At 35.8% G+C, this 12,996-nt stretch overlaps 1 protein-coding gene across 2 annotated transcripts in view; it reads left to right on the forward strand.

The window, feature by feature from the left end:
• Positions 1-12,996, forward strand: part of B3GLCT (beta 3-glucosyltransferase) — a 51,918-nt gene that overhangs the window by 31,599 nt on the left and 7,323 nt on the right. For both annotated transcript variants that reach the window (XM_061374633.1, XM_061374632.1), the window contains exons 7-11: positions 1,897-2,033; positions 3,326-3,389; positions 6,630-6,761; positions 7,738-7,807; positions 11,762-11,875. In XM_061374633.1, the coding sequence (XP_061230617.1) occupies positions 1,897-2,033; positions 3,326-3,389; positions 6,630-6,761; positions 7,738-7,807; positions 11,762-11,875 (517 nt within the window). The remainder of the gene's footprint in view (positions 1-1,896; positions 2,034-3,325; positions 3,390-6,629; positions 6,762-7,737; positions 7,808-11,761; positions 11,876-12,996) is intronic.

Raw genomic sequence — 12,996 nt, forward strand, 5'->3', positions numbered from 1 at the left:
TATATGCAATTTGCTTAGCACTATTCCTTAAATTGTAAGTTCCTTTGCATATAACAAATTTAATCTTGTAAAGCCAGATTTAACCAATTTCATCTTGTAAAGCAGAGATTGATTTGTCCTACATTTCAGTGTAGCAAATAAACAATGTTATGACCAAATTAGCTTGGAGAGTATTTGCTATCACCCAGAATGACTTCACTGTGATTTGCGGCTTAGTATTACCAGAAATAATATTATGCAAAAGGCTGAGGAGGGTACATGTATGGGTTTAATTTTCTGTAGTATACAGAGAAAGGAAAGTAAGGTTGGCTTTTTTCAATCCATAGACGTGCAACCTGGCACCCAGGCTGAGTCCTGGCTGGTAGCCATGGTCTTGCCAGGCTCAACGTCCTCTGGGCAGCCCTGTGTGCATGCTCATGCCAAGCTCAGCCCATTAGTTTTGGCTTTAGGTGTCTCCTGGTGCACGCAGACCTCTCTTCTGTTATTTGCTGACTGCTGAACCCTGGGCAAATTTCACTTGTTGCTCCTCAGTGATGGGAGCTGTAAAATTTAGCTCAGTCTATACAGCAGTATCTGCTTGGAGTTAGAAAGATTATTACTGAGACACAAGATCCTCTTGGGCTTAGACTGTTTTTTGGGGGGCTGGATATTTCTAAGGTACTTCTGCTTGAATATTTTCTCTTTTGTCTTGAATTTTGTGTAAATTATTTATTTCTCTTATGTGAAATCTATAGAGTGGTGTATACTGTGTATGAACTGTGCTAGTGCCTTGAAGGGATTTTTCATTGTTGTTAATAGCTGCCCCTTTAAAGGAGGGGGAAAGTGAAATATGGCAGGGAGTATGGAGAAAGAGAGTCTTTTGTGAAAGAACACTTGCCCTGCCTTTGAATCTCTTTAGTGTTGAATTATTGGGAATTGATAAGTTGTCAGGAAAAAAAGCCTAAATTACTTTCATAATGCAAAGAACTTCACACTTTAAAGATTTAATATAACCATTAGGTGATTTAGAATTCTGATCTGTGGTTTGTACTTCTGGCCTGGAAAACAGTTTATATATATTTATTATTTAAAATTATATAAATATACATATATATTCTTTTTTCCCTTCATTACAGTCCCTGTTCTGCAAAAAATTTGGGGTATACTTGTTTTATATCCATTCTAGACAGAAAGATTAAGACAACTAACTGACATTATTGTTAAAGAAGTGGTATTTAAGTCTGTTAATAATTTCAGATATTGCAGAGACAGTAGTAAATTCTTACTGTTATTTAAAACACCAATAATAATAATACTGCTTAATTTTTTACTTTATAAATGTATACTTGGGAACTAACTGTTTTGAAGATCAAGATATTTAAACTTCATTTGCCTTTTAAGTTCCTGAGTGTAAAAGAGGCAAGACAGATGGAAATTCAAAATGGATGAAGTTCCTGAATGCAATGCTTTTGAGAGTCTCATCTAGTCAGTCATCAGTTTGGGCAGTCAAACACTGGAACAGGTTGCCTAGAGAGGTTGTGGAGTGTGTTCAAAGCATGGCTGGACAGTCCTGGGCGACCTGCTCTGGCCGACCCTGCTCCAGCATGGAGACTGGACCAGATGATCTCAAGAGGTCTTTGCCAACCTCAGCCCTTCTGGGATTCTGGGATTCAGTGCTCTTTGAACAGGTGGAATCCAGGGCATATGCTGGAATTTGAAAATACAATGTGTATTTGAATTCAGAGAATGCTTTTAGTTTCATTTCTTACCAAGTACAATTTTTGTCCGGATTATTGTGAACAATATGCTTCCCCTGTTTTTGTTTTCAGGTTTGCTTTATTCAGCATGAATGCAGTCATCATCTTCACTAAAAGGATGCTGTAGATGAACAAAATTGTTTCCTATATTCCTTTACAGGAGTGGTTTTTAGGTAAAGCACTATATGATGAAGAATCTACAATAATTCACCATTATGCCTTTGCTGAAAATCCTACAGTCTTTAAATTTCCAGATTTTGCTGCTGGTTGGGCACTTAGCATTCCCCTTGTTAACAAGTAAGAATTGAATTGTTAATAACTTCTTTTTTACTGATAGCAATTAAGAATGTTCAATTTACACATCATTTCTAGACACTAATGAATATTAATTTAATGAGTTATGATTTCATATGGATTAATATTTTCCGTAAAAAATGAAGTTTTTCCTGCAGAACAGTTGAAGGTCTAATTGCTGATCATTTAGATATGCAGTCAGATTTTAATTTGAGCTGTCTTTCAATTGAAGTTGCTGTTTGCAGTTCAGAGCCCACACTGAGCTTCTGCTCCTGCCACCTTTATTATCAGCATCCATTCTGATACATGTAATTCTAGTTTGGCTTGAGGAGCAAAGGTGCATAGCAAAACATTCAGCCAGGCAGTAATATATAGTGAGCTCTGGTTATACCTACATAAGCTCTCACTATAAACTTACCCAGAAAAATACCTCTTTGATAAGATTCCATTTCTTCCTTATTGTACACATTCCAAGCATAATTATTATAAAGAAACACTTAAGAATTCATTAGTAGACAAGGCTACAGAAATAGATTTGTGTATTACTGCTGTCCATGTGATTTATTTTGCTTCACTCTGCCTATCTAGAAGTTAACATCATGTCAGCTAGTTAGTAGTTGTCCAGTACTACTAGTCATTCAGCTAGTTCAGTACCATCTCTTGTCATTTTAAAATTCTCTCCCCTCCCCCCCCCCCCAGCAGTTTTATTCCTGGATCTTAGAGTGACTGCATTGCCCTCTAGAAGTGTTTCTCATGCTATAGAGGCAAACCTTAATATTTATTTCAGATTAGATGCTTAGTTTTTAATTGAAATTCAAAAAGTTCAGAGATTTCAGAAGTAGAATGCATTTTGCTGTAGTGAGGATAGGTATTTTCACAAATTGAAGGTGCCTAAATACTCTGCTTTGGAATACACAAGAAGAGAATATTGTCTGAAGTGAGATGCTGATCAATATTGAGCTTCAAACACTCTGCTGCCTTTAATCTGTTGAAAATATTATGTCAGACTCTCTATCTACTCCAGATGAAAATTTTCTTCTTAGGCAGGAAGAATGTATCAAAATGTGCGTGCTGAAAACGACTATTGACATCATCACACTGTGATGAGATGAGGAAAAAAAAATAAAGTAAAAATATAAGTTGCTTCTTGGGCCATAAATACAAAAGTAGGATTTATTTTCCCCCCCTTCTAAGATGGTCACTAATGCCAGCCACACTTTGCAGCATACACTAGTGACTGATTTTTTTTTACGTGTGTGGATTTTAAATAAATTTCCTAATCTTTAATTGTATAGGCTTGCAAAGAAGTTGAAAAGTGAACCCCTCAAGTCAGACTTCACAATAGATTTAAAGCATGAGGTAAGTAGTGGTGTGATGAAATTAAAAATGTCTCAAGTCTGTATATTTGAAAGGTCATAAATGATAATGGGAATATCAGTTTTTCTTAGACATTAGTAAAATATTTGCTATGGCATGTTTAATTTCTTTCTTTTCCTTTAGAATATTATAATAGTTTAAAATTATATTTCAAGCATACAAGAATTCATGAATAACAATGCATTTATAGATGGAATACATAGATGTTTGGTACAGTAACGTATTTTCTAAGGCTTGCTCTGTGAAGGAGAGACTTCCAATGCATCAAGTGTAAGCTGACATGAATTCCTTAGGTATTAGACAGCCTCACTTATTTTCTAAGTCAGACTGTAAGAGCTGAATAGGGTGGAGTTTGGATTCAGTAACCTGAGGAACTAACTGCTGTGTGAGCAATGAAATCTGCAACTGACAGAAGTCTAGTATATACGCGCTTTTTTTTTTGACTCTGGTTTGCAGCAGCCTTGAACGGTAGCTACTAGGTCTTTCAGAGAACAAGTTTGCTGAAAGGAACATGAGAAGAAAGGGGGGGGGGGAGGGGGGTGAGTCTGCAAGAATATCAGTACCACATTTTCTGAAGGGCTTTTTTATTATTTTCTGCCTTCAAAATGTTTCTGCAGTGCAAGGATTTGTGCTGTCACCAAAGTGAACTCCTGAGCCAGGGTGGAAGGGGAGAACGACTGCAATAAGCTTGCTGATTTTGGCCTGAAAATATGAGTGATATTACATTTCTTTTAATCTTTTAAAGGTCCTGAAAGTCAGTTATAAATTGTGGTTCCAGCCTGGGGAAAAAAAATGTAAAAATGACACCTTACTTAAAACTACTGCTTCTGTTTCAGGTCTTTATTCTAGAATGGTTATAAACCTCCTAATTTTCAACATGAATCTACAGCGTCTTTATAGAGTATAAATTGGTAGGGCATTTAAATGAATTTGGGTTGGTGCCAACACTATTCTTTCACACAGTTTCCCCTCCTTGACTGATGTATTTCTCAAAAGCAGTTGGACACCTCTCAGCTTTCATTTTGCTACATGAAACAAGCCAACAAGCTGTTTCTTTCCTCTTGTTAAGGATTTGTATAAATGCAAAACCTTGGCCTTCACACTGCTAATCTTCTTATTGTAAGTTACCTCAGTGTCATTTGTGTATTCCCAATATTCCAGTCCACCTCAGCACTCACTAAGCCTCTAAACAGTGTCATATAAAAACAGAAAAATCACTGGCAGACATTCCTTTTATGTGCCACAGATTGCTTAGTGAAAAACAATTGATCATTTGACTAGCAAAATGACTTCCATCCAATTCTTATTCTGCTGGAAGTTCTTTGCATATGTTTCATTTCAAATTTATTGCTATTGATGACCTAATTCAGCCCTGTAGTTACTCTTTCTGTGCAGTCTTGTGTGTCCCTCGAGACAGTTCCATTCCCCCTAATTTATTTTATAAATCACCATCTTCTCCTTCTTAAATCATCTTTATCTCTATGTCCTTCTTGTGTGAGTCAAGATTGACAACAAATCAAATGATATAATCTGTGATCTTTAATGATTGTGTATAACTTTTAAATTTATGAAGGATGATGAATGCTTCAGGAAATGTTTTTGCTTGACAGAGTCCTAATGACGTGTGCTTCTAGTCCTTGGTATTTTATTTTGCTCTGTATCAGGGATTTTTCACCCTACTACTTTCCCAATCCGCGTTTCTTGTATCCATAACATTTATCTCACTTTAGAGCTGGAAGGCCTATCTTGCAAATATGGTGAAGGTTTTAGTCATGCTTCTGCTCATTTGTAGATTGTTTTTTATACTTTTTGTAATTGCACAATATATAGGAAATTCACTGAGGCTTATGCAAGACTCAAAGTGAATACGGGATTTTTTTGTGTATCTAACATTAGATTTGAACTAGGACTAAGACTATTTGTTTTAATTGTAAATACATTTCCATTGTTTTAGGAATAGTATGTCATCCTGTCCTATAACCCAAAATGGCATTCTCCTTTCACCTCTCTTCTGTAATATGATAGCTTTACACCATTCTAAGGCTTTCTATTGAAGAATTCATTATTCAGTGGGAAATCATAGCAAGTTATGAATTTTCATAAATAATTTATGTTGTTACAGTTGTTAAATATACTTTGTGCTGAAGGAGCATTGCTGCTTTGTTCGTTCATGTGATAGACATTAATTCTGAACAGCTGAATTCTGAAGTGATACAGAGACAACTGAGGAAGGGATCAGGAGCACAAGTAGTGTTCCCCTCTTCTTCCAGTTGCAGGGGATGATGGGGGAAGAAAAGCTAGCAGATCAATACCTGGCTTCGAGCCTGGTGTAACCAGCAGAATTTTAGTGGTTTTGATTGTGGGTCAGTTTACATGACACCAGCCCTGCTGGTGACAGATGGGTACACCTTGTCTCAAAGGGGTAAAGGATTTTTGCACAGTTGAGGTTTTCTGAGGATGTAGAGACCTAAATGAGATGGGCAGGAAAATAGTCATCTGTAAGAAGTCTGTAACTGGTTTGGTGAGTTGGGCTTGTTAAAACCATATTAAAGCTCTTGGTTTGCACTGTGTTGTTCCTGAACACTGGGGAGCAGGAAATATTATGCCCTCTTAATACTAGCTTAATGATCACATTATTTACTAGAAGAGGAGCTGAATTCTGGCCCTCGGCAGATGGAAGTGGTGTAAAAACTAACTGTTGCTAAGTAGGTATAAAACAATGAAAGGGACACTGATTTTCATTTCCTTTAGTGTGTCCTGAGTCTGGTCCCATATTCCAATGAATCGCTGAACTTTTTTTTTGTGTGCAAGAGTCATTGGGAATATGAGTAAATAACATGGGAAACAGGAATTAGAATGCAAAATGGATTTTCTTCCCTTGTTGGAGCCCCATTCTCCCTATGCACTAGTCAGGCTCTCCTTCACCACACTATGAACCTTCTTACTTTTTGTGCAGTAACTCAGTTTCATGAGGTATGAAATAAATTTTAAAACCTGACTGGCTAAATAATTTCTTTTGTAGCAAAAAAACCCTCATGTCTCTAGAAATGTGAGCAAGATATAAGGTATGCAGCTAGATAATCAACTAAAGGGCAAATCTTTTACAGCATCCTGTATTTTTCAGTTTTCCTGTTAAGTTTACCCTGTAATATGGTTTCTTTGTATACCCTGATAATTTTTATCCAGTTTCATTGCTAACATAACTCTTTTCTGTTTTGATAGATTGCCCTGTATATTTGGCAAAAAGGGGAAGGACCACATCTTACTCCAGTGCCTGAGTTCTGCACAGATGATGTGAACTCATATAAAGTTGATCATTGTGCAACAACATTCAGTAATTTTCTGCCACTTTGTGTAAGCACCGTATTTTAAATTCAACTTGCTTAGTAAAAGAAAAACTGCTACTAAAATGCATAAAACTTGACTTTAATAATCTCAAACCTTAAGAAAATGTTTTTCAATAAGTTAAAAAAAAAGTTTGTTCTAGCATTTCTCTATTTCTGAATGTGATTTCAGCCTTCTGTGGCACAAGATATTTCATGGCAAACAAATACTGCATATGCCTTAATGGGTCTTTTTACCACAGCGTTTGATCTGTGAGTGATTTATAGAATATTTCTTGTTACATTTCTGTGAGATACTGAAGTATAGATAATCTTTTTTTTCACAGATGGGAGTCTAAAACTTCTTGAGGCTAAAGATAAAATGTAATGTAGTATTCAGTGTCTCAAAGTACAATCCATCTCTTCCACTCAAGGAGAATACATTGGTGATATTAGGGGTAGAGTGTTGTTAGGGGCCGAAAAGTGCTCCATGCTTCCAGGAGAGGAAAATTATAGGTGCCAAAAGGAAAACAAACAAAAGTGGCAATTTTATTACACGTGAAGAAATTCAGAGATTTCTAGTGTGTAGCATTTAAACTTCATTTTCCAAATATGATACAGGTCAACATATTCTCATATTGGTTAATTTCAAAGAAATTAAGAAAGCATTCTTTTTCAGATGAATATTTCTTAGTTCAACAAGTTCTACTACTCATTCTCTTTCCCCAGTGAGTTCATATTAGAATACTACATCAATGGAAAAAGTATTTCAGTAATGGTATTTCAGGTATTTTAAACAACTAGTGGCCTTTATTCAAGAAACAAAAATGTACTTTCTAGTATTACGAATACACTATTTTACTTGTCATGCTTTACAGTTAAAAGGTATTTCTGTTATATTATATATATTATAATAATGTATTATTATATATAAGGACAAATATTCCCTATAAAATATTACAGGCAGAGCCTGCGGTTAAAACATGAATTTTTTTCTATTCATATAGGGAGAGCCAGTGAAAAAAGAAGATGTTTTTGTTGCTGTAAAAACATGCCAGAAATTTCATGGTGACAGAAGTAAGTTGTTGATTGGTCAAGGTAGTGGTTCCATGCAACATAATTTCTGAAATTAATACTTAAAAACCAAGCTGATACATGCTGTCTTTGTAGCTCTTGGGACTAAATGTTTGCAGAATCACCTGGGAAACATGAAAGTTTCAGAATTGTAAACAGTTTATTCTTTAGGTAGATTTTTTTTGTTTTCTTTGCTTTTCTTTCTTCAAGATTGCTGTGAAACATTTAAAATGAAAAGTTGTGGTCATTTGATGATTCATTGTTACTGATGTGTTATAGTGGCAAAATCTTTGAATATCTAAATTAAAAATATGCTTAAAGTTAGCTTATATTGTTGTAAATTGGAGCTGTTGCAATAGTAAAACAGCAACTATTAATATCCATCAGTGCGTTTCCCCCAGCTAATTGGTTCACTTCTGTTCCTTGTACTAGCAGTGACAATAGTGCAGTTCTGTGGTGGCTGATTTAGAAATTTGAACAAGCTGAAAGGTCTCTCCAATCCTTCTTCCATTTCGCTAGCCCTCCTCTCCAGCAGAAGATGGAGCCGCTTACACTGTTATATAACTTCTATCTCTTGACAGCCTATGCAATTGGATGTACACATGTGTTTTATAGTGCTTGGAATGGGAAATTTTGTCTCATGTAGAAATCTGGTCATCTGTAGTACTTTGTCCAGTCCATGGCCCAGATCAGGAGTCTCTCAAGTGGCATGTTTCACATGGAAATTGTAGTGTTGTACAAATAATGATAGTCGCCATGAAAATATGACTGTAATATCCATGGTAAAAACAACAAACCAAAAAACCCTAGCAAAGCCCAACAAGATACATCCAGTAAGTATTAACTTCCTTCTCAGAGGCACAGAAGATAAACAGATTGATACCTTCAGGTAATAGACGGTAAAGCTCAGCTAAATTGAGGTAGATTCAGTGTCAACAAAACTTGGAAGGAAAAATTCCAAATCCACTGATTTAACAGAAGACACTCTACCTACTTGATGCCACCTACCAGTCCATTCCAGTTTACTTCTACACATTTTGATAATAAGGAAATTCAGGAATGGGTTTATTTCCAGGAATTTACTTGCGTTTCATGTGTCCTTGAATACTCCAGATATGTAACACTGTCACCATTAGTCTTAGGGGTTGTTTTTTTGCTGGGGCTTTTCTTCGAAGTAAGATTTATGGAATTTTTTTCTTAATGTTTCTGCACTTGATGAAGGCACATTTCTGATATTTAGATCACCTGATTATAGTGCTGCCTTTAAAGTAGCTTTTGACAAAACAAAATTGGCTGTCCTGTAATTGGAGTTCACTGAAGAGTTCTCCTTTCTGGATCCATGTTTATTTCTTACGTCAAAGTTAAAACCAAAACCCACCAAACCTAGAAAGTCAGAAAAGAGCTTCAAAAAGATGGCGTAAATATCTCTTGAGAAACACCTGTTGAAGACTGAGGAAAATTCTTGAACTTTCCTCACAGCTTCCAGTGTTATGAAATAGAGGATAATCTTACTCAAGATTTTGACAGATTAATGGATGCCAGCTTCAGAGAGCTCTTTTTACCTGGTAAGTCATTTCCTATTGTATGCCAAAATCTACATTAGTGCAACATTAAGGCTTGGAATTCCATATGCAAAAGCAGCTAAATTTTACTTCAGAATTTACTTCACATACAGCTCTCCTTACAGATGTGGTATATGGTTGCATAAGAATATTTCAAGACTGCAGACATGGGTCAAGGTTCTAGAAGTAGCACAAATAAAATACTATTAAAAGCTTAGAGCTGACCTTCTATAAACAACTCTGTAGTGTGATTTTAAAGGTTCCATGTGATCACAGGTATTAATACATATTGATAAATATTTGCATCAACAGCTAGTCTGAAATTTCATATAGTTGTTCTTTCTTTGGAACATATGAGTTAGAAATTATGAATTATTGTGGGATTCATTTGGCAATAGGCACTGGTCTGGATGGTGACACTTTGGTCAAAACAAGCAAAGAAAAGAGAAATGCTTTAGCTGGTGTCCCCTTGTTAGACCATTTAACATAGGTGAGACTCGGGTCCTTGCTTCAGTGAACTTTTTCATTTATACAAAGAAGGGGAACTCCACTGAAGAAATATAATCTTCAGTGGAGTTCCCCAGTACGATAGCTCAGCCCATAATAGCAAGTAGTTCTACATGTTAAACCACGCTACTGAGGTTGAAGTCTTTGGTTGCAGAAGGGTAAAACAACCTTTACAGGCGTGTCTCTTCTGCCAGGTGAAGGTTGGAAGTTCTGTGCTGGGGCCTTGTTTTCTGAAAGCTTTCTGGTTTTGTTCCTTGGAGAAACTTTTTAACTAGAACATTTACACAAAATAAGAAAATAATTTCCTCCCTACCTGTCCTCTTATTCTAGCTGGGGGAGGAGAGAGGAGGGAAGTTTACATGTCATTTTCTGTCAACTAATGCCTTATTATGCAATCTAATATGATGGCATGTGACTTTTTACCGCATAGGAAGTAGAGTTAAAGCATTGTAAAATTCCTGGGTTTGCATTTCAGACCTCCACCATAATGTTGTGTGAACACATTTTGTACATAATTACCTTTTATTTTTTTAATGCAAAAATTGAGAGCAGTTTTACATTTCTTTAAAATATGTAAGAGCAATATTGGCCATTGCACAATGCTAAAGAAGTGAAATTATATTTTTCGAAATATTAAAGCTTTTCCGTTAGTGCATTGAGTTCTGATGACTCTGTCTTAACAGTTACCTTTCAATTCACTGTGGTGTTACCAAAGTTACTGTTGATCAATCATGGATTATAAATCCTTTGAGTCCCTGTTCGAGCAAATAGGTAGGCAGCAAATATCAAGTTAGGTGATGGATGATTCCAGCAAGGAGGTAAAGTGAGTTGTTCACAAGCATCAGAGTTACATAGCAGCAAAGGGAAGTTACATACTTCCTCTATTTCAAGAACCAGCTGCTACCAGTGAGACCTACTGGATGGTTTCAGAGAACATAAAGCAGACTGTTAATAACAGCAGTTAATGACTATTTCAGAGTAGCTGGTCATTTAAGACCTTTTGTTCATTTTTAAAACGAACAAAAGATCATTATTTTTAATCTGATAGTTCTCTTCCAAACACCCTGCAGAAGCTTTTGGCCTTTTTTATATTACCCATGATTTATTCCCTTCTGGCTATAGTTTAAACATTCATAGAATCATTATTAGAATTTCTTATGATCAGTTTTAAATGTTCATGTAAAATGGCAATCTAATAAGAAGAGGATTGCTTTTGTAGAGAAACATTAAGCATTCTTCCTTTGAATAGATTCTCCATGGGATCAAAACTGATTGTATGATAAATGTCCTTCTGTGAATGTATCTCCAGGGACAGGTGCTTTTGATCATTAATATGATGGTGTTGCCAGATATGATGTATATAACACAAGTGTAGTATTTCAAAAGGTGCATTTAGTCTGTTTCTGATTCAGAATACTTTATACACTGTACAGTGGATGTGCTCTTTTAAAAATGCATACTTCAATACTGGAAGTTTCGATACTGGAAGAATGATTGATCTCTGATAGTGTTCATGCTGATGTGTGCTATAAAGTCTACCACAGCAAGTGTAAAAGTAATGAATTCCTTCCTTTGGTTAGCATAAATGTAAACATCACCATTTCAATGTAATATGAATGAACTGTAATCGTATTTTAAAAGAAAATTTATTGCTATATAAATAAAACAGCCCTGACTAGCTTTCATAAAAAATGTGAAATTGTTTCTCTCTAAATATTGTCGACAAGGAAGAAGAATGAACATTTAAACCATGATGCTGAATTTGAAACATTTGAACAGCATATTCTGTGTAAAGGAATATGTCAGTTAACAAGGTGCATAAATGTTTTGATCAAGTACTTATTTTAATTGAGTTACATGTGTTTAAATGTCAACAATTGTTTTGCAGTACCAGTTGTAAAGCAGACTTGGGAAAGAGAAGCTGCCCTTATTGAATACTACAGTGATTATGCAGACATCTCCATTCCTACTATAGATTTAGGCATACCTAATACTGACAGAGGTGAGCTGTTGGCTGTTGTTGTCAGTTTTGCACAAACAACTGTCTGTAAGTCTTATGGCTGATATCTGTATTTCATGTATAGTATAAAATTTAGAGATTCTGTATTTCTACAGCACATTTGAGCAGCCTAAACTGAAAGAATGCTTTTACCACACAGGAAATGGATGGAGAGTGCAGTTCACCCTGTGTAATAAGAATGTTCTTTTCTTAGTGGAAACCTAAATATGCTGATATATGCCAAGAAAAAAAAATTACTGTTATTATTCGGGATAAGAGTAATAACTCTTGAGTTATTGATGATCTTGAGTAACATTATCAATAGTAGCGTAAGTCATAGGTTTATTTCAAAATACCTCAGACAGTGCCAACTGGTTACTGGGCATAAACTACAGTGACATTTGATATACAAATATTATATGCTTGTGCCTAGAATGTCTTGATTTAAGCACAAAAATGAAACGTTAAGATTGGGAGATCTTTTTATGAAAAAAATAATGTGGTTTTAATTTACTTTTTATTTGAATATAAAAAAGGCTATGGATGTGATGGCTTCCTTGAGTTTATTAATTTTAAGGCTTTTTCCTTTCATATGATCAGGTGTTCTTAGGTTTATGGTCTCTGCTACAGGCTATTACCTTCTGAATTAGAAGTGTCCAAGCTGTGGCCTATTAGCTTTACCTGGCACACTAGGTCAGTTGTTCTGATCTCTAGATTATTTGCAGCTTTCCAGCTGCCCTTGTTTTTTGTCCTCCACAAGGTCTGTTAGAGACAGAGAGAGAACAGGCTGGGATTTTCATTTTCATATCTGCAGTGTGCCTTGTGCAACCAGTGGGTGATTTCAGGAGGTAGCAGACCTTCGGGCATGTGTGGATCACCTGTAGTACCTGTGCCCAGTAGTTCTAGTCACACCAGGGGCAAGGAACCTTCCACGTTTGGCCTTTGAGCATTGCTGTGGGGGGCAATGGGCAACTGACATTCTAAATGAAACTAATCATGCCAAGTTTGCTGTAATACTATTTTTGTCCACCTTTCTTGATGGAATATAATACTGAAATCTTGGTTGCAATTTTGTGAATATTCATATATCAATCTGCCTTGTTACGGTTCCACAAAAATCAGTA

The sequence above is a fragment of the Neopsephotus bourkii genome, unplaced genomic scaffold, assembly GCF_033783945.1.
Source record: "Neopsephotus bourkii isolate Nb327-2 ecotype Australia unplaced genomic scaffold, CSIRO-AGI_Nbou_v1 NB_1638, whole genome shotgun sequence".
Classification (NCBI taxonomy): domain Eukaryota; kingdom Metazoa; phylum Chordata; class Aves; order Psittaciformes; family Psittacidae; genus Neopsephotus; species Neopsephotus bourkii.